The 19,633-nt window shown below is 40.1% G+C and overlaps 2 protein-coding genes across 3 annotated transcripts in view; both read right to left on the bottom strand.

Annotated features, from left to right (window-relative positions):
* stk17a (serine/threonine kinase 17a) overlaps window positions 1-8,531 on the bottom strand; it is a 34,877-nt gene extending 26,346 nt beyond the window's left edge. The window contains exon 1 of the mRNA XM_067578027.1: window positions 8,080-8,531. Within this exon, the coding sequence (XP_067434128.1) occupies window positions 8,080-8,261 (182 nt within the window). The 5' untranslated portion in view covers window positions 8,262-8,531. The remainder of the gene's footprint in view (window positions 1-8,079) is intronic.
* Window positions 8,532-10,616: 2,085 nt separating this feature from the next.
* LOC137173234 (E3 ubiquitin-protein ligase HECW1) overlaps window positions 10,617-19,633 on the bottom strand; it is an 80,221-nt gene continuing 71,204 nt past the window's right edge. For both annotated transcript variants that reach the window (XM_067577962.1, XM_067577961.1), the window contains 2 exons: window positions 19,182-19,380; window positions 10,617-16,762 (listed from right to left, as the gene is read on the bottom strand). In XM_067577962.1, coding sequence (XP_067434063.1) covers window positions 16,651-16,762; window positions 19,182-19,380 — 311 coding nt within the window. In that variant the 3' untranslated portion in view covers window positions 10,617-16,650. The remainder of the gene's footprint in view (window positions 16,763-19,181; window positions 19,381-19,633) is intronic.

The following is a 19,633-nucleotide window of genomic DNA, read 5'->3' as shown; positions in this document are numbered from 1 at the left end:
TTTGGAGTGGGTGTGGTCATGCCTGGGAACAGCAGATACATGCTGTTTGGTTTGGGAGTCTGGGCCTGCTCTTTAGAAACCATAGTGGGCCACCACAGCCTTTTCTAAAGCAGCGTCAGCACATTTCCAAAGCCAGCAGCCTCATTCACAGACTACACCCTGAAAGAGATGGCTTTTGTGTGTGTGTGTGTGTGTGTGTGTGTGTGTGTGTGTGTGTGTGTGTGTGTGTGTGTGTGTGTGTGTGTGTGTTTGTGTATACACAGACCAAGCCAGAGGTGATGGCACGGTTACATTGAATGTAAAGAAGCAGTCTAATGGATGGAGTGGATGGCTTTGGGAGGTCACAGCCTAAAGACAAGCTGCAGCAGAAAGCCTTGTAGTTGTGCTTGTGTGCATTAACATGCTGATAAAGTTTGAATACAATATGTTTAATGGAGAGCTGCAGCAGCTGTTTATAGCTTCAAACATGGCCTACTTATACTGTTTACTAATGGAAGATTTACACATCTCACACACACTATTCCTACATTGAGCTTCATTCTTACTCTAACATACTTACTGTGACACTGCTGAGTTATTCCCCAGTTAAACCAGCGAGAGAAATGAAATCATGCTTAGGTAGCTTTCAACTCATAGTTGCAAGGTTCAAACACTGTATCTGCCTGCTAAACTGCCCTTGACATTTTATACTAGGGCTGCAACTAATGAGTTTTTTCAGTAAGGATGCAGCAATTAACCAATTTCACTATTAACCACGCTTTAGAATGTCACAGTTTTGGAACCGTAAAGGCTCAGCTACAGCGAGTGTTTCTGTTCTCACTCTCAAAAAAGAGACATCATGGTACTTTATTTTTCCATGAACAGTGGTTGTACTGTGAGGAAAATTAAACAAAACTAGACAATTGTGTTACAAAAAAATGTTCATAGGTGCAACTGGCAGACTACAAGAACCAAAACAAACTTGTTGTACCAGCTTAAAGTTGGAGTGCAGGACTTTTGTCTCCTCCTTCTGGCAGTGAGATCATTACAAAAACACAGTTGACGTGTGTTTACATCATTGGCTCTGCCGTAGCCTACTCCACTGCTAACGTTGCTGCTGTAAAACACCCCCCCCCCCCCCCGCCAAATGACTCCTTTCACTGTCAGAATTTGATCCATTCAGTCCGATAACATTTGGAAAGTCTAGAAGAGCAGCACGATTAAATTATTTTATTCCCGTTCAAGTTAGCAGAGGGCTAACAGGAAGTTAGCCACTCAGCCGCGAGAGTCTTTAGTGTGCATTCTCTGCCCATAGAGCATGCTCAGTATGCACTCATCCAGCCAGCGCAGGAATGTCAAACCCAACACCAGATTAAAAACTGTGTATACTGTGAAATACAGAGATTTATCTGGTAATGATAGGCTTAATCAGCATTCTGTGAACTTGTTAGGCAAAGGCTTGAATGTGACAGATGTTCATTTATATGTAAAAGTTCCACACTGCAGGTTTAAAATGCCATGGTGCAACAAGTTCCACATGCTGTCACAAGAGCAACTCCCCTCACTAATGTTTGAGGGAGTTACATTAGCTAAAGGACACATGTTCTGGCAAAGGCTGAGAGACCCACCACTGAAGCCTTGTATTCACCAAAACACCTTCAATCGTCACTGTGGGAGTATTTTGGTTACATGAAAAATGGCCGGTGGTTGTTCAAGAAGATGATCTCCCAGTTTGTAAAACTTGACAAGAAAAGTCGCTGCTACAGGATTCAACAACTCCAACTTAATGCATCCATCACCATCATCACCATCCATCTAAACAAGTGAAGGTAATACACTGAGTAATAACTTAAATAACCCCCCCCCCAGGCCTAAGCATCAGGGATTCTTTTTAAAAAAATGTATTTTAGATGTTATCCAAACTAAAATGTGTTTACAAGTAGCGTGGCTCCTTTAAGGAATAGCTCGGTGCACAGCATGTGTTCACACCTACAACAAAACATTAGCCATCAGTAGTTTCAGTGTATCAGCTTTCAAAATCCCTGTCAGTGGATCTCTGGTTGTGTTCATAGCTGGGCTCTGTGACAGGCTGCCGTGCCAGCTCTGGATGCATTTAATGAAATAAAGATTTTCACTGGCTCGGGGCCAAACACTCCCACTAGCATCAACAGATTCCATGTGCACACCAGGCCTGGTGACAGTATGCATCCTCCTGTCAATTCAGTGGTTCCCATACATTGATTTATTTGGGGCGGTTCACCACGATATCGACATTGATCTCTGTCTCTTTTTCTTTATTTCCCTTTGTTGAAATACATCTGTCATTACTTTCTTGTTCTTTCACTACTGCGTTTTTTTAATAATCACAAAGCAAAACCAAACACCCACTCCATGCTACAGATTCCAATCTTCAACATTCCAGAAAATAGTCAAATCAAATTGTTAGCAGCAAACCCCAGCATGTTCTTGTCCAAGTCTCAGCAGCATTTTTAATAATTAGATGCTAAAATCATAACAATATCCCAGTCATTTCTACAAACTGTAGGCAGATCCATTAAAAAAAAAGGCTTGAAAAGGAGATGATAGCACAGCATCAGCAGAGATTTCATCTTTCAGAGTTTACTCCCCTGCAAAGAATACAATTCCAGAGGGAAAACACATTTTTTTGGATGTGAATTGGAACAAATCAAATTGAAAAATAATGGTAATGTCAGCAATGTAACCATAGTCATGAGGATGGGCTCCTGGTGTGATATCCTAGCCAGATGACAAGAGGGGGGGGGGAGTTCAATCACTAAAGAGCTCTGCCCAGGACCATATGGGCTAATAAGAGAGTGGCCGTTTCTGTCACTAAGTCCCATCATGGAAAAAGCTTTGGGTCTTAACCATATGGAATTCACTGACTGCATCACCATTGTCGTAGCCACTAAAGGAGCTTGGCTGCGGGCCATCTGGGTCTCCCACTGCAGAGACGTATTGGAGGGTATTACTTTAAACTCCCCCCCCCCATCCTCAGCCAACCTCACCCGCTCAACATGAGAAGTAGCCAGCTAGTAGGAGTCAAACAGCAACCGTTTTCAAGCACGAGACTCCTACTCACTCAACACCACACACATTACACGCTGCTCTATTTCTTAAAGCAGCTGCATTACTCTTATAACAACAGCACCTTTCACATAGATGGTCCTGAAGAATGAGGAGAGGGAGGATTCTGATGCACTAGTCGATGACCCAGAACAATGCCATGATAACAATCAATCAATCCATCAGACAGACCCTGACACATCATGATCTAGCTGAGCTTGCTTCTGAAGTACGTGGCCATGGAGGCACTCTTTATTTCATATCAACCGATAGTTAAGTAGCAAAATGGACATTAAAAGTTTATTATCAGTGCTCAGACGTTGATAACTGCTTTCTACAGGCAGAATGAAGACGTCTTTACTGATCCGAGGAATTGATGTCCTGTGACTGTCTGTTTAGAGTTTGAACATCCTCCTTCGTAGGCCCAGTAAGAAAGTGATTGAGCCACAATCAGTGGTTCAGTCCACACACGCAGGGAGTTTCCCCACAGAGCAGGAATGCTGGGAGGGCAACTGGGCAGAGAGGCGTGAGCTGGGCAGCATCTATCCACATCTCAGTCCGGAAACTGCTCACCATGCACATCACACTTCACACTTTATAAACACACACACACACACACACACACACACACATACACACACACGCACACACACTGCTAGAACGCTCTGTAACTGGCAGAATGTTCTGCATGATTGTTTCATGATCATGCTTCAGTTTTAGGCTCTGCTTTACAGCTGGAGACAAACCAGCGGAATAATGTGACAGAACTTTCTATACAACAGCTAGGTGAATAAATAAACTGTCATCATCAAAATAAAAAAAATTCAGGAATTTAATAAGTAACACACAATATCTCTCTTCATACATCTGATGGTGTCCAGGTAAAAACTCACACTCACAACACACCAGCACAGAGAGGTGCGTGGACAAAGCCCAGTTTATGACCAAGCCTTTAATCTGAAAAAAAGGTCTCATAAATGGAATTCCACTGCTGACTTCAGGGGGCTCAAGCAGGGAAGTAGCTAAGAGTCAGCCAGGGAGTAAACACAAGTTGTATGGCCAAACAACAGCAACCCCTTCATCTGTTATTACACTGATTAAGCACTAGAACAATGTCCCTGCTAAAAAAACCCAAAGCTGTAAACAGCTTCAGCCACACTCAGAATGAAAAGTCTAGTGGAGCAAAGAGAAAATAATCATCTGAGCTGGGAGTTCAGAGTTGGACTAGATCCCAAACTGATTTGTCTGAGTAGCATACTACTACTCCAACAAGAAGGTGAAGCTGTAGCCAGTAGTCTTCCAGTTATGAGTATTCATTGGAACACGGATGACTTCAAGACATTAGAGCGATGTCACTTAGACAGAAACATGGAACTCTCCCTGATTTTCCATCAGTTTACCAGGTTAAAATATCACAACACCCCTGAGCCTCAGCTAGGACTGGGCATAATAAATGATATATAATAATAACATAAAACTTATAACTGTTGTTGGGAAACACTGTCTGACAATGCAGCCTATCACATCACAGGAACAAAGCTATTTGTAACCAATCATATGGCAGTATTTTAAGAACAGCCCATGCCCACAGCACAGTTGGTTGACTTAGCTGAACAAACAACATGCTGCTGTTTTGATTTGTATAACAGAGTCACGAGAGAGATGAGCGCTCCTCTGGAGGAAGTGTCGTTGAAGAGAGCGACATTGTGTCATTTACATGTCATCTACCGTCATTAGAAATAACGATGTTCAAATGCCAGCAGGATGTAAGTACAGATACATCTGGATGCTACTAATTTGGTGTGTGTGTGTTGTGTGCATAGACTGTATATAAAGATGGACGTCATGACAGCTCCCCAAAAGTGAAGCCAAAACATCTCGATCGCCCCCTGGTGGCTGGCTGCAGTATAGCTCATAAGTCCCGCCCCCTCCATGTTAGTGGATGGGACATGAGTCAAACTACAAAATAAAAGTATAGGCTACGTCAATAACATTTTTCCCAGAGATGGTTTCTGTCATTTTATGTTGTTCTTATCATGCTGATGTTTGTACAAGTGTTCATTTTTATGATAAGTTAAGAACATAAAAAGGGGTGTGACATCATGATTGACAGCTGTGATGGCCGCTCTCAAGCCTCTGTCAGGTGGTGGGACGGCTGAGGGGGCGTGTCCCGACTGCCTCTACTGTGCAGACTCTGGCTCCAAATGACATCACACAAGCAAGATGGCAGCTCCCGGAAAGGAGATATTTTGGCTTCACTTTTGCATAGCGGCAGGAAGTGGAGACATTTCATCCATATTTATATACAGTCAATGGTTGTGTGTGTTAAGCATGTCTTACTTTAAGGCACAGACCAGCCCTGTGACAATAACTGTTTACTTTTAACCAGCTGGTAACAGGAACACACACAATCAAAAGCTGCCTCACGTAACTGAACACCTGCCTCTAGCATCCAGGCAATATTATCTATGACAGCAGCTGTGTCACGTGCATGTTCACAGGCAGGTGATATGCAGACTCTGCATGCACATGTTGTGGTAGGCAGCCAGTGGGGCCTGCTTTGGGTTAAAACTAGTCAGATTCTTGTAAACTTAGCTACTGGATGAGACGGCAGCCCCTCCTCTAGCAGCAGTACCTGCAGCAGTGAATCACATCAGCAGCAGCAGCAGAGGGAGGAGGATAGATGACAGGATGACTGACTGATAGTGACTGATGTCTGTGTTCTTCATTCTTTTTAAACTTCACTACTGACATTTTAGATTAGTTTCCAGTGAGACATTATTGAGGTTATATAGTGACTTTGCTGTAGCACTTACTTCATTCTTGTTAATGTCTGACTGTACTGTGAAAGAAATCTATTAATAGATCTTTCATTTATAAATATTGTAAAGATAATGGTCCAAAATGAGGTGAAAATGCATAGTTTTTAGTTAAATAACATCACATTTTCTTGGGGGAGGATCTCTACACCACCCAGCTGTGTTGAAGCATTTCACTTTTGACATTTATTACAATGACACTTATCTTGACCTCCAAAGCTGGTGTCAAAAGCTCCTGTAAATCATCACACACACACACATGACTGTGTGGACATGGATAAACCTATCTGTAACAGATCTAAGCTAGCTGTAAGTTATTCCACTGCCACTGGTGTCATGGGCTCTGTGCACACACACACACACAACAGCACTGCTGCTGAAAAAAAAAACAGTTGGAGGATGTCATCTTGTGCTTTGGGAAACAGTGATCATCATTTTTCACCATTTTCTGGACCAAACAACTAATCAATTAATCAAGAAAAAACCCAACAGAAGAATCAATACTGGAAATAGCAGTTATTTGCAGTCCTAGTGGATTCCTAGCACAACAACACACAAGATCCAACGTAGTGCCTCTGTGTACATGAATTTGAACGCATGAACTTGTGTCAGCTGATCTGCCGAATACAATGCTGTAGATCAGAGTGGTGCTGCAGATTAATGTAACCTTTCATGTTGCTCTGGCAGCTAATCTCAGTCACAATGTCAGGTCATACGATGCAAAGCCACACACACAAACTCAACCTTTGTTGAGGCCCTCTAAGACTCAAACACACACACACACACACACACACACACACACAGAGTTAACATGGCTGTATACCAGGAGATTGTTGGGCTGAAATAACTTTGATTCAGCCAAGTCTAAACTCAGCTCTCATCTCTGGGGCTGTACCTGGGTCAACACACACAGCCACGATACTGTTTGCTCCGTCAGAAAGCTGACAGAGAAGCAATTCACACCGACAATGTGACTCAAGTCATTCTGTGGCTGATTAGTCATGGTAAAAGCATATTCTAATCAAAAAGGGATTGGCCTTGTGACTTTGTTAGGGGCTGTATCCAAGATCAGTTGAGCCTACAGGATGGAGGGCATTTCCTATAATAATTAACCTTTAAGAAATCCTGTGAAACATTAGCTGTTCAGAATGGTGCAGAGCTGCCAGATCCCCAGAATCAAACAATGGACTGGATTTAACTTTCCAAGTGCCAAAGACAAATAGAGCCTGTGTGTCTAAGAGTTTGTCTCTGGACTGTAATGCTGAAAATAAACATTTGGGTCCTGAATGGAATCTTACAGGATATGTAGAGATGTGTTTTCTGACCGGATGACTTTTATTTCAGTTTGTCTGACTTCTAGAGCTTCAACAACTAGGCCTAGTCGATTAATCGATTAGTTAGTAGGCTACCGTTATGATAATCAATTCATTTTAATTTTGAGTCATTTTTTAAAAGAAGAAAATTTCCAAATTCTCTGATTCCAGCTTCTCATATGTGAATATTTTCTGGGGTTTTTTGTCTTCTATGATAGTAAACTGAATATCTTTGTAGACAAAACAAGACATTAGAGTTTTGGGAAACAGTGATTGACATTTTTCACCATTTTCTGACATTTTCTGGACCAAACAACTAATCGATTAATCAAAAAATTAATTGACAGATTAATTGATAATGAAAACAACCGTTAATTGCAGCAAGTTGTATTTAATAACACTGTTACACCAAGAAAAAAAAGATATATCTCTGCAAATCAAAGCAATTATTCACCTCTTCCCAGTCATGCAGTAGACAGTTATAAACTGTGTCGTTGTTGTAAACAGAGTACCTTCGCATGATAAGAGGAGTAACTTGTAAAAGTCAGAGTTTTACATTAGACTGAAAAATATGGCTGTGTAAAAAATAATAATAATAAAATTAAGTGAGGCAGAAAGTCCAAAACATCGTTGTCATGGATACAGGAGCCTGGCAGACAGCCTAACTGCTCTGTCAAGTCAACAAATACAACAACAAGGAATTTCGTCCACCTACACTGTTCAAAAGATACATATTTACCCTCAAACAACGAGGTCCAACATGTTGTCTTGTTTAACCGGTGGTGCCACGTTACCTCGACACACAACGTGAACAATAAACAGAAATAAAATATGTATTTTTAATGAACTTAAGCTTTCCGATAACTTCCAACACTTTGTCTTACCTTCCGAGCTCTTTACCGGGGATGATGGTGTAGTGGTCGGTGAAAGGTTCGCTCCTGATGCTGGTTTTGATTTGGGACAACAAGCCGCCGACGCTGCGGCTCTGGCTCGGTTCGGCTGCCGGGCTGTTTTGGTGGCGGGCCCGGCTCCTCGCGTCCCCGGCGCCGGGACGTTCAGGGATCATGGCGTCGTTTAATTGGAGCGGTTCGTTAACGTTAGCTTAAACTCTGAAAACTTTCACGAACAGCAGCACACTAATATTAAACAACACAACTGACTAAACGCTGAGCGACAACTTCAAAAAAACATTCGTGCGACAGAAAAATATCACTGTTTGGAAAGCTTGGAGTTAGTAGCACCAGCATGGTTTAATATTCTATCAAATAACGCTGCTGACCAGCTCATTTTGATGAAGTTTCAGTCTGAACTTGCGGTCCTCAGCTCGCTCTCCGCTCACTGCCAGCACGAGCTGGTGCTCTGCTTCACTTACTGAGGCTGGGGATGATTGACAGACGGACTGGCCAATGGAGTGATAGTGAAGCGAAGCGCTTTCTGTTGCATTTATATGAAATCTTTACATCTTTATCTTTACATGACTTTGGTAAAATGTATTGTTTGGATAAATGAATATGACAGGAATCTCTGCTGGCAGATTTAGTCTCCTGGACGTTGTAGCCTACACACAAAGTGCTGTTAACTTGTATTGTCTCAATAAAGCTGTTTTTCTAAGAGAGACAAGGCATGGTCTTACAGTATTTTAACATTATGGAGCCTCAAAATGTTCGGTATTAAAAAAATAAATAAGTAATTTTAAAATAAATAATAAAATGAATAAATAACAGTTTTGTTGGAGAACTCTAGCACTAGCTGAAATTGAGGCACACTGTACGCTCTGTCAGGTAAACCTGAGTAAAACAACAGTCAGGTGTCCATATGAACAGTGTAAGAGCTTTTCCTCACAGTAATCATTCCTCCTGTTCATACTCGCTATTAAAAGATTCCATTCAAATGTGCTTTCAATGTAAGTGATGGAGGCCAAAATCCTCAGTGTGTCCACACAGTCATTTTGTGCAAAAATGCATTTAAAAGTTTATCTGAGGCTTATATGAGGCTTCAGCAGGCTGAGTTAGTCATATCAAGTGGATATCTGACACATTTACAGTCTTTTAAGCATCAAATTCCCTCTTTGTGTTTTCCTCAGACCTGTTGAGCTGTGGTGGAAGTATAGTAACAAAAAGAGGAACTTTGGCACTGAAAAGACTGTAATGTTTAAAGATATCTACTTGATTTGACTCATTTGGATGGCATCATAGGGTTAGGGTCAGAATGATATCTGACTTAAATGTCAGTAACAGTCAGCCAACAATACCATAGGTATAGAAATGTAGATACTGCGTTAGCAATTTGACACGCATCTGCATGGTCACCATATTGTGGCAGTCAACAGTCAAGAGTAGACCACTTTAGTGTATTTTACTGTTATATAAGTTAATGAACGTGAAATATTACTTCAAGCTGTCCTGAAAATGACCTGACACTATTATGATGATGGCTGCCTAATGAAAACATAACCTTACTGAATAATTGTTAAAGCACTACGTGACTAGAGGTAGATGTGATATTTACTCAACAATGACCTCATTCTTTGTAATATTTACTTTTTTAAAATTATCAGCTGGGATGTGTTTGTGCTCATGAGATTATACGTACTAGCTAGCCTAAATGAGATCTAGTAAGCCATATTTATGCTGCCAGTCTAATGCACTGGCTGCACAAAGAAGACAGAAATGAACTGTAAATTCACTGCTAGATGATTTAAAAGAGAAAAAGAAAAACATTTCAGAAGAACTACAGCTAAAGCTTGACCACTATTCTGGGAGGTTTTCTTCATTTATATAAGAATATACAGTGTGTTTCATTTCATACTGGCAAAGGCAGTAGATAGGAAATCAGACTACCAATAACATTTTGCTTGATTTGTGATCTGAAATGCACTGTTGAAATGTTAAACTAACATGTTTCGCCCCTACATAATGCATAAATTGAAATCAAATTTCAGATTTTTGGGTCTGTTTTTCCAAACATTCCAGATCTTCCAGTTGAACTCCTAAAACAGTAGCATGCCTACACTCTGGCTCAAAGGGAGTTTGCACTGCACATACATGGCCCCAGAGCCAGAGCTGACTCTATTCACCAGACTCCAACCAAGTTTCAGTGAGGAACAAGAAATCTAGGAGGGTGGAGGAGATAAAGACTCTTATTTGAGAGAGACTTCACATTTAAAAAGGGCCAATTTCCACAGAGTGGCTGGTGATGGGCCCACGGTAAATTATATATAAATATGTGAAGATTAATTTTGTTTGATTGTTTTTACCCAAACTCCGTCCTCTGATGAAGGCCAAATGATGTGGCTGAGAGCTCTGGAAAAAAAAGTTAGTGGACCTTATAGGATTTTTTGTCAAACTGTATTTTTGTTTTGGACAGTAGTTTCAAAAACTTGTCTAGCTCTTTACAATATAGTCACACAGTGGCAGCAAAGTAACAAAATGACCTTTTTATTGAGATTCATAAACAGTGGTATGGTATGGTGGAGCGATAGCACAGCCTGAGTATTTAGCAACCCGTTCTCATACAAATCAGAACTGTACCTTTCAACATTATGTACATACTGTATGTGTATAATATACACACACAAAACTAGAAACAAAACAAACAAAAAAATGCATGCTTCAGTGTCACCTCCCAGAAAAGTTGCCACCATCCATCCAGCCATTCAGATATTCCCTTTGTTAAATTTATGCTTTTAAAAATGAAAATAGACAAATAGCTTAAAAAGACACAAATACCAAACAGCAACTACAATTTTCCACCACTTATACCATTCTGTAGACACTTCATGATTCTTTACTTTTCCAAAAGCTTATTTAAATATTTCTATAATAGCTGCTATCAAAGCACTTATGTTTCTGTGTTTGTTGTGGGAGTGTTCCTAACCATTCTTTTTCCACAATAAATATCAGTGTTCAAGGTCAACTGTGTGTATTCAACACATCAACTCAATAAAAACAAGACTTACGTACGTATGCTGTCTTAACGTTTTCAACAAATTACATCCATGCATATTTTTTTATGCATGTCATTTGTTGTCACAAACTGCAAAGCACAGATTACTTGATGGATACATACAGCTGTAAAATGTATGACATAGTACAGTAAGACATTTGTGACGTGGAAGAAAACATTCCTGAAAACACTGACAGAACCTTAATGATGAAACTGCCACTGCCAGCAGAGAAAGTGAACAGAAATAGAGAAACACTGTGAGCCAAATGGAAACAAAAACAGGTAGCACATTTCCTGCGCTGAGCGACAAGTAATCAGCTAGCTTAATAGATAATAGAAAAAGACACATATCAAAACGCAAAGGCTTCAAAAGTGAAGGCAAACTCTTTGACTCATGCTTCTTACCACACCATCAAAAAAAAAAAAAAATGCAAATAAACAAAACATTCAAGGAAAGCTTCAGTACTCCCCTTTACTTATAAATACAATACAGTATAAATAACAGTACAAAAGATTGTAGAAAAAAAAAAAGCTGGGGAAGATGCAACATTATCAGCCTTTTCCTCTTGGTTGTAGAGATGTGTGGATAAGGCCTGGCCACTGCCAAGGATGACTACAGACTTACTTAAAGATCGGGTTCTCTTCAAATTCATTCTTAAATTGCTATACCCAGTCTTCATATATATAGTGGTCTACACTTCTGCAAGATTTAAACAGGAAAATCCTGTATTTCTGTTGCTTTGTAGAGCCACATTACACCACTGTGATCGTTTCTGTAGCGAGCAAGCAACATTTAAGTGATATTACTCATTTGAAATGTTTAATTCAGTAGTATTTCAAATGTAAATGACAAAAAATAAGATTTGATCCTGTGTGTTCAAATGTTGTTCAATAAAACAGTCATGTGGTGAACAAAGCATGAAATCTAGCCGGCTGCTGATAGTTAATGTCGGTGAAAAGTTCAGCTGTGGCCAAACTCTGAGCTGACAAATATCTAGAAATGTGACATCAATCTGTTCTTTACAGCCACTAAGTTGAATTCAGGGTCATGGTCAGGGGATGGGGGGCTGGAGCCTATCCCAGCATGCCTTGGGTGAATGGTAGGGAAGCAAGCTGTACAGGTCGCCAGTCGCTCTCAGTGCTGACAGACAAATGAATGCTTAACCCTATCTGTAATTTAAGCCCCATTCACACTTACAATTTCAAGGGTCTTACTGAATTACCAGACTATCGATATTGGATGAAAACTTGGATTATGTTCAATGCCAACAATTTTTTAAAATTTCCTCACTTTGTACGATATTAGTACATGGCAGCTATGGTTATTGTTAGGTAAAGACTGTGGTTATGGTAAATAAACTATAGTTTGGGTTAGGCAACAAAACCATTTGGGTGAAGGTTAGGGAGAGATTGAGGTTAGGTTTAATGATGAGGCAAAAGGTAACTGCAGGTCTGTGAAAGGACATAAACTCTGGTCTCCTGCATAAAAGTCTAACACACTCAGCATCCATCCACCATCCCAACCTCCACACCTTTACCTTTGCTTGCAACATTAAGGGTGCACTACTTCATTGGCACTGAAAGTTGGCACTGGACATAAACTGAGATGTTAAATCATCTTTTGGACATAAATCCTAGGAAATCTGGGTTTTGTATTTGAATAAAGTCCAGATGCGATTTAATACACTTTCATTTACACTTAGCCAGATGGTTTACGCAACCGTCTTGCTTTTCCTGCATTAGATGCATGGCTGGGTAGGCCCTACTCTGGTCCAGAGGGTGGTGGTAATGCACCTGAAGGTGTGAAAATGGCCAAAAAACATCAAAAGAAGAATTATTTGAGCTGAAAACCAGTTTAGCATGCTAGCGAACAACTCTCCACCAACTACCGCAAACACATGGACCACTTGCATGGATTGGAGGCGAGACAAGCGAGACAGAGGTTTTGCCGGCCATCATTCACACTGCTCTCCAAACTATATAGATCATTCAATGGGTGCACTGATTGGGGTTCAGATAAACTCTACAAACAGCACATTACGCCTGTATGAAGTGGTGAAATCACTGGAGCTGCTTACTTCCTGCCGCTTTTATATGACAGGGAGAAAGATGACTACTGTCAGTGTCACTGCAGCTGCAAGTCCCCAGGAACGGTGTTGGGCTGTGAAATTATTTTGGCATAGTGTCCATACAGGGCATTTCAAAACACCAAATACATTTTTCTGGCGTCACAACACCCCCAGAAGGACTTAATATCAGAATTGAATCAAAGTTTGGAGATGATATTATATCCTGTCAACATCTGGCTAGCATGCATTTCAACATCCTTCCTGAGGTGTTACGGTTTGAGCAATCGGATTGCAATTGAGCTATAACGCTTCCTGGTTGCATTTAAACACAGCTATTTTATGTCAGATTGCTATCTGCCTAAGACACATGAAGTGGCTAAGTGTAAATGGGGTATTAGAGACTCCAATGAACCTAACTTTAGTTTGGAGTGTGAAAGGAAACCCACATGAACATGGGGAGAACATGCAAACTGTATTCAGAAAGAACCAAGGCAAATATCTGAACTAAGGACCTTCCTTATGTGGGGCTCAAGTGCTAACTACTAAGCACAACCACAACCCCACAGGCCACGTACTGTATGAGGCAGTAAGTAACTGAGGCACAGTTTCACTACTGGACTAGAGATGTGTAGACAAGGGTTTGAGGGTGCATTGCAGTCAGTCTTTGTCTGAAAGAACATGGTAGATTGTGGAACAGACTGAAGTAAATGTCTTAACTATTGCATATATTACACTGGTTTGTCCCCTCTACACATCAAGTTTATACCAAAAGAGCCGGATCAGTTCAGGAGGCCAAACCAATGACCGCAGGCCGTTGGAGACCTACATGCCGCTTTGTACCAGTCATGTTGTTTGAACCTAAGCGTTTCTCAGGAGAGACAGTAAAGGTTCGGATGTTGGAGTACCTGCTCCATGCAAAGAACAACACCATGGTGATGGTATAGTCAGAGACAAGAAGTTCATTAGTGGAAGACATGAATAAGAGTACAGGCAGCTTCCATTCAAACAGCAGGACCAGAGATGCTAAAAGGTTAAGCACTACTCTGGCAAACAGGATTTATAGAAAGTCCCCTTTAGCCGGCTGAAAACACAGTGTCCACATGCGCATTCTTCGTCTTCAAGGAATCGTGAACTACCTGTTTGCTGGGTCAACAGGATCTCCCACAGTCTCCTAGAAGCCCTTGTGTTGGAGTTGATGGCTACTTTGTTACAGGAGATGTGACATCATTGTCTTTGAAAGTACTGCAGAGCAAGAAAGCTTGGAGAGATTGTTGGAGTGGTTTGTCAGTAACATGGCTGTCCATTCAGAGGAGAAACAGAAAGGTCCGTGTCCAGATGCTGTCCTCACTTTGGACTTACAAAAAGTGCGGGTCCGGATCTAGGCCTTCTTGGAACCAATACCAATACTTCTTGAGTATCAGAATTGGAGAAATATTGTAGTTGTTAAGTCTGTAACTGTCCATTAGACAACCGGCCCATTTAAAGGGATATACTGTACCCTTAACCTCGATTTGCTGTTGATGTACTGTATCTGATTTAGACCAAAGGAGCATTGTTGATGAAGTGTTTATAGAATACCCTTTCAGTCCATCCCTACCCTCAGTGTACTAGACCCTTCCTAAAAGACTTCCGGGATCTAAAAAAACATATTGAGATTGCTTTAAAAAGAAAATTCATTGCTATAGTTAACGGAGAGCAAAACCAGAGAATGTGTAAAAAAGGCTTAAATAAATGTTTTGTACATTACTGAGACCAACTTATCCCTTCAGCAGTCCAGCTAGGGATCAGATTTAGAATGATCCTCCCAGCAATTTACAAGCTCCTTCCTGGACTCACTGAATTATCTGCAGACTTACGTTTTGTCCTCACACCCAGGTGTTTCTGTTAATAAAGCATAGTGGTACTGACAGTCTAGCTTTTTTTTTTTTTTTTTTTTAATTTTTTTATTTAAATCACCACACAAGGTGATGGATTCCTCAAAAGCCATGGTTCCCAAAGCTAAATGGTCTAGGAAAAGAATCAATCCTTTTATCTCGTTCAGACTTCTGCACCTCTGTCTATTCTTGTCTATTGGCAAAATTTCCTCTCCTCTGTCTAATATGCAGAGGCTACAGCTCTCACTGGAGCAAAAGTATAATATGGACTTATGCCTTTATCTTAACATTGGTTGTAGTTTTAGATTTGATTGTAAGGTTATACTGATCAGCCCTAAGGTCTTGGGATGGCTGGTGTCTGGCACCAAGCTACATCACACTTCTTATTTATAATGTCCCCCAGTGTCCTCTTTTAATGTATCTTATGAACCAGATCACAGTCTCAGATCCTCAGGCAGGTTCCTATTGGCCCACCACAGTCCAGAAAAAGTACATTATGATCTCTGTAGGCTCTCCAGATTAAAAACAGACATGATTGTTCCTTTGGCATCAGGGCTACTAGACTTTGCATGAGTCTTTTCAAAATCTTCATCATACTTTGAACCACTTCTTTAAAGCCACACATAGATTTATCTGAATGTATAAGAGCAGCAAACTACCTGACAAATTGCAATTAGATTATTATTTATAATAATTATATTCACACATTTGCATTCAGTTTGAATTCACTGAAAATATTGACAAATTTATGTCATCCTTCAAATTATATACATATATGCTGTATATCTGTTTAATCCCATTTAAATTGTGTATTTATTACAGTTTGCATTATTTGTGCAGTAGTGATTGTGTATGTACGCATATCTATTTCTATTTCTGTTAATGCTTCTCTTTTCTTTTTCTTTTCGATTTTATTCTATTTGTTTTTACAGTATATGTGCATACTGCATACTGTAAGTTTTCTATCATTTATTACTTGAATCTTTTCTGTGAATTCAAATTTTCAACACGGGTATGAGAAAAAATCTTTAATTTAATTCAATACATTGTCAAGTATTTTGCTGTCATAGATTATAGATCCTATACAAAGTTCTTGTTTTCAATGTGTTTATATGCTCTTGTGTCGCTATTATTTGTCTTACTTTCTGTACATTACTTTAATTGTTGTAGTTTTTTTTTTTTTTTTTTTTTTAGCATTTTCTATCACTGTAAGTATTTTTTAATCATTGAATGGATGAGGCATTTTGGTACATGCAAATTTAAATGATCTTGCTTTTAAGTACCCATTCTATGGGTCATATTCTCCGGTCTTCATGATTAATATAAAAATAACAGTAGTCCTGCTGTGGTGTCCTAAGTGCTGGGTGCTGTCATAGCTAAGTGAGAGACTAACACATAACCACACCATAACAGTGACGTACATATCCACATGACCAAAAGCTTTGTTCAGTAAGTCTGCACAATCCAGGAATCTTTACCATACATTAAAGCCCAAGAGTTTTTTTTCCCTCTATTGGCCCAGCCAGTGTCACACAGAAAGAGATGCAGTGTTGATTGCTTGTCTGGCTCACTCCAGGCCAAACGTGCTGGTTTCCTCCACAGCCGTCAGCAGTTTCTCATACAGCATGGTGTATGAGGGGTATGGAGGCAGGTCCAGACGATTAAAACAGGTATGAGCCCTGAGAGAGAGAAACAAACAGATGTGTTAGAGAGTATAGAGAGTCATAGCTGGAAGGGAATACCCAAAGTCCACATCACATTAATTATCTTTCTTCTGTCAAATTAATCCAAAACTAGGGGGCGCCATCATGACACCAAAAAACAAAGAAACTTCTCCTGTTTGGTTTCTGTTTTTTTTTCTATCAAAAGTAGAACACAAGACATGTTATTTAAATGGCAGATATATAAGCTGTAGCAGACAATAAAGCAATTGAATTTCATCTGAACTTTGAATTCATTTTGATAAACATTTAGGAAGATCTAGAACACTTGCACAAACATTGTTGGTGCAACTATATGAGCTTTTTTATTAATGCAAACTCATTCCTTCAGTGCTGTGTTATAAGCTGCTAGAATGAGGGATCAACATGGATTCCTCAGTTTGATATTTCAGAACGTCTACAGTGCAGAAAAGTACAGCATCCCCAGTGTGTGGGTGTCCCTCTGCAGCCCTGGAAGGCTTGTGAGGGTTGTAGGGGAAAATGAATCCAGCAAAATACACAAACTCCGGGAGGAAAATCTGATGCAATCTGAGAGAAACCTGCCACTTAGGAGAAGATTTGTTTTACAGCAGGACAATGAGCTGAAGCATGAAGCTAAAGATACACAGGAATTGCTCCAAAACAACAATGTTAATGTCCTGAAGTGGCTCAGTCTGGGTCTAGAATTTCTGGTTCTTCACTCACAAGCCACATGCAACCTGACAGCTCCAGCTGTTTTGTAAAGAATGAGGAAAAACTTTAGTATGTGAAACGCTGAGAGATCTATCCACACAGACTCAAGGCTGCAACTGCTGCAAAAGGTGCATCTACTGAATACTGACTTGGAAGGAATACTTCTGCAAACATGTATTTTATATTTCATATTTGTAATTAATCTAGATCACATTGTACAGTAGAGATCTGCTTTCATTCTGACATTAAAGTGTCTTTTTCTGTTGATCAGTGTCAAAGAAGCCACATCAAATCTACTTTGATTCAATGTTGTAAAATAATAGAACATGAAAACTTCTCAGGGGGATGAATACTTTTTTACAGGCACTGCATATGTAGTATTTTCCAAGTACATTTATACACTAATTTATTCAAGGTTCAACGTCTCCTGAAAGAGAAAAAAAAGGATTAAAAGAAATGCTGCATAGAAAACACATTTCACTAAAAAAACACTTAATAAAACTTAATTAGAAGACTTCTAAACCATAGCTGCCCATGAAGAAGTTGAACTGATAAAGGGACAAATCAGTGTTTGTAACAATAGGACCCTGTCACTATAACCTGAAAACAAAGCACAGACTCAGGAACTTGTTTAAAGGATAGGAAAATATAACTTTCAAAAGTTACAGTGTAACTTTACACCACGTCAACTGTGCCAACACACACACATCTCAAACCTCCTGTTACTAGTAGAAGTATAACTGCTGATGCAGAAGCTTCCTCTGTCCATGAAGTCAAACTCTGGCACTTTTTCGCTGCTCTGCGGTGAAACTTGAACCTTGCTGTTTCTGCTGAACACGCTCACTTTGAACTGCTGTTTACTAAATTAAGGTCCTATTGTAAGGTCAGAGAGGAACACACCTTGCACAATTTCAGATCTACTTGCACCGCAGGGAAGGGAAAATACCAAAATAGCTACTATGCTAAGCTGGAACATTTTAATGAACTGATGTGAACAATGTCAAAGTTTTTACATAAAGCATCATGAAATATGTGTATGCAGTGCCCTCATCTTTTGCTCAGATCGTATTGTGAGGTGGAAATATATATATCTATTTTTTAATAAAGTCATCACATAACTAAACATTTAAAAAGGAAGTAAAGCCCAAATATCAGCCTGATGAATAATTTCAGGAAAAAGCATCCACACTCCAGTCTGTGCATTATTTGGTTTTTGAAGCAAACTTTCAGTGAGACATCTTCAAGCATCCACTACTTTGTTTTTAAAAGTTTAAAGATTAAGAATTTTGTTAGAGGTTTTCTTCAGCAGCTCGTATGTGTTCTGTTTTAGTGTGTTCACGACAGAACACTGATGCTGCACCTGGACCATCGCAGCTACACTGACACAGACTTCAAAACTAGAGATTCAGCTGTTGAGATTGAAACTAGAGATTCAAATGCTGCATCAATCATATTTGGTTCTGATAAGAACAAAGGGTACTTTTATAATAACTAGCTGCAGAACCTGCTATTAGTTATAAGAGTCTAAGGACCGATGGTGTTGTATACTGTACAGATTGTAAAGCCCATTGAGGCAAATTTGTGATTTGTGATATTGGGATATATAAATAAAATGTGTGACAAAAGAGTGACATCCAATTGTCAGACAACAAAAGAAACCCAAACCACCTCTGTAGGAAACAGCTCAGTTGTCAGGGTTCGATACCTGGGGAGGGAGGTAACTTTGCCCCACTTCTCGATGCAGAAGCGTCGGAGGCCGTTGGATCCCCGCAGGGCGGCGAAGCCTTCATAGGGCACACTGGACGTCCCGGTGACAAACTGCAGCAGGCGGAGACGCTGCTCATTGTTGAAACGCTCCACGGCGGCCCAGAACCACCGCATCACTATGTGACCATCATGGTAACCTAGTGAGTGGAAGTCAGGGAGTTGACATGTGACATCGGAATAAACTCAGGTTAAGGGCTATGCACAGACAAGTAATCAAAGGTAACAGTAATATAACCTTGGCTGGAAAAATACTGGAGATGTATCCACCTCCAACATTAAAGACATGATGCAGTTTGACTGACTGCATCCATTTAGTCCTATAACTGTATAAATAATATGCCTCCATTCATATTGTTTTACGTGAGTCCTTGTTTCCCCCCAGTCTCTACA

This window comes from Thunnus thynnus, chromosome 21 (genome assembly GCF_963924715.1).
Source record: "Thunnus thynnus chromosome 21, fThuThy2.1, whole genome shotgun sequence".
Classification (NCBI taxonomy): domain Eukaryota; kingdom Metazoa; phylum Chordata; class Actinopteri; order Scombriformes; family Scombridae; genus Thunnus; species Thunnus thynnus.
This window is presented reverse-complemented; position numbering and strand designations above follow the sequence as displayed.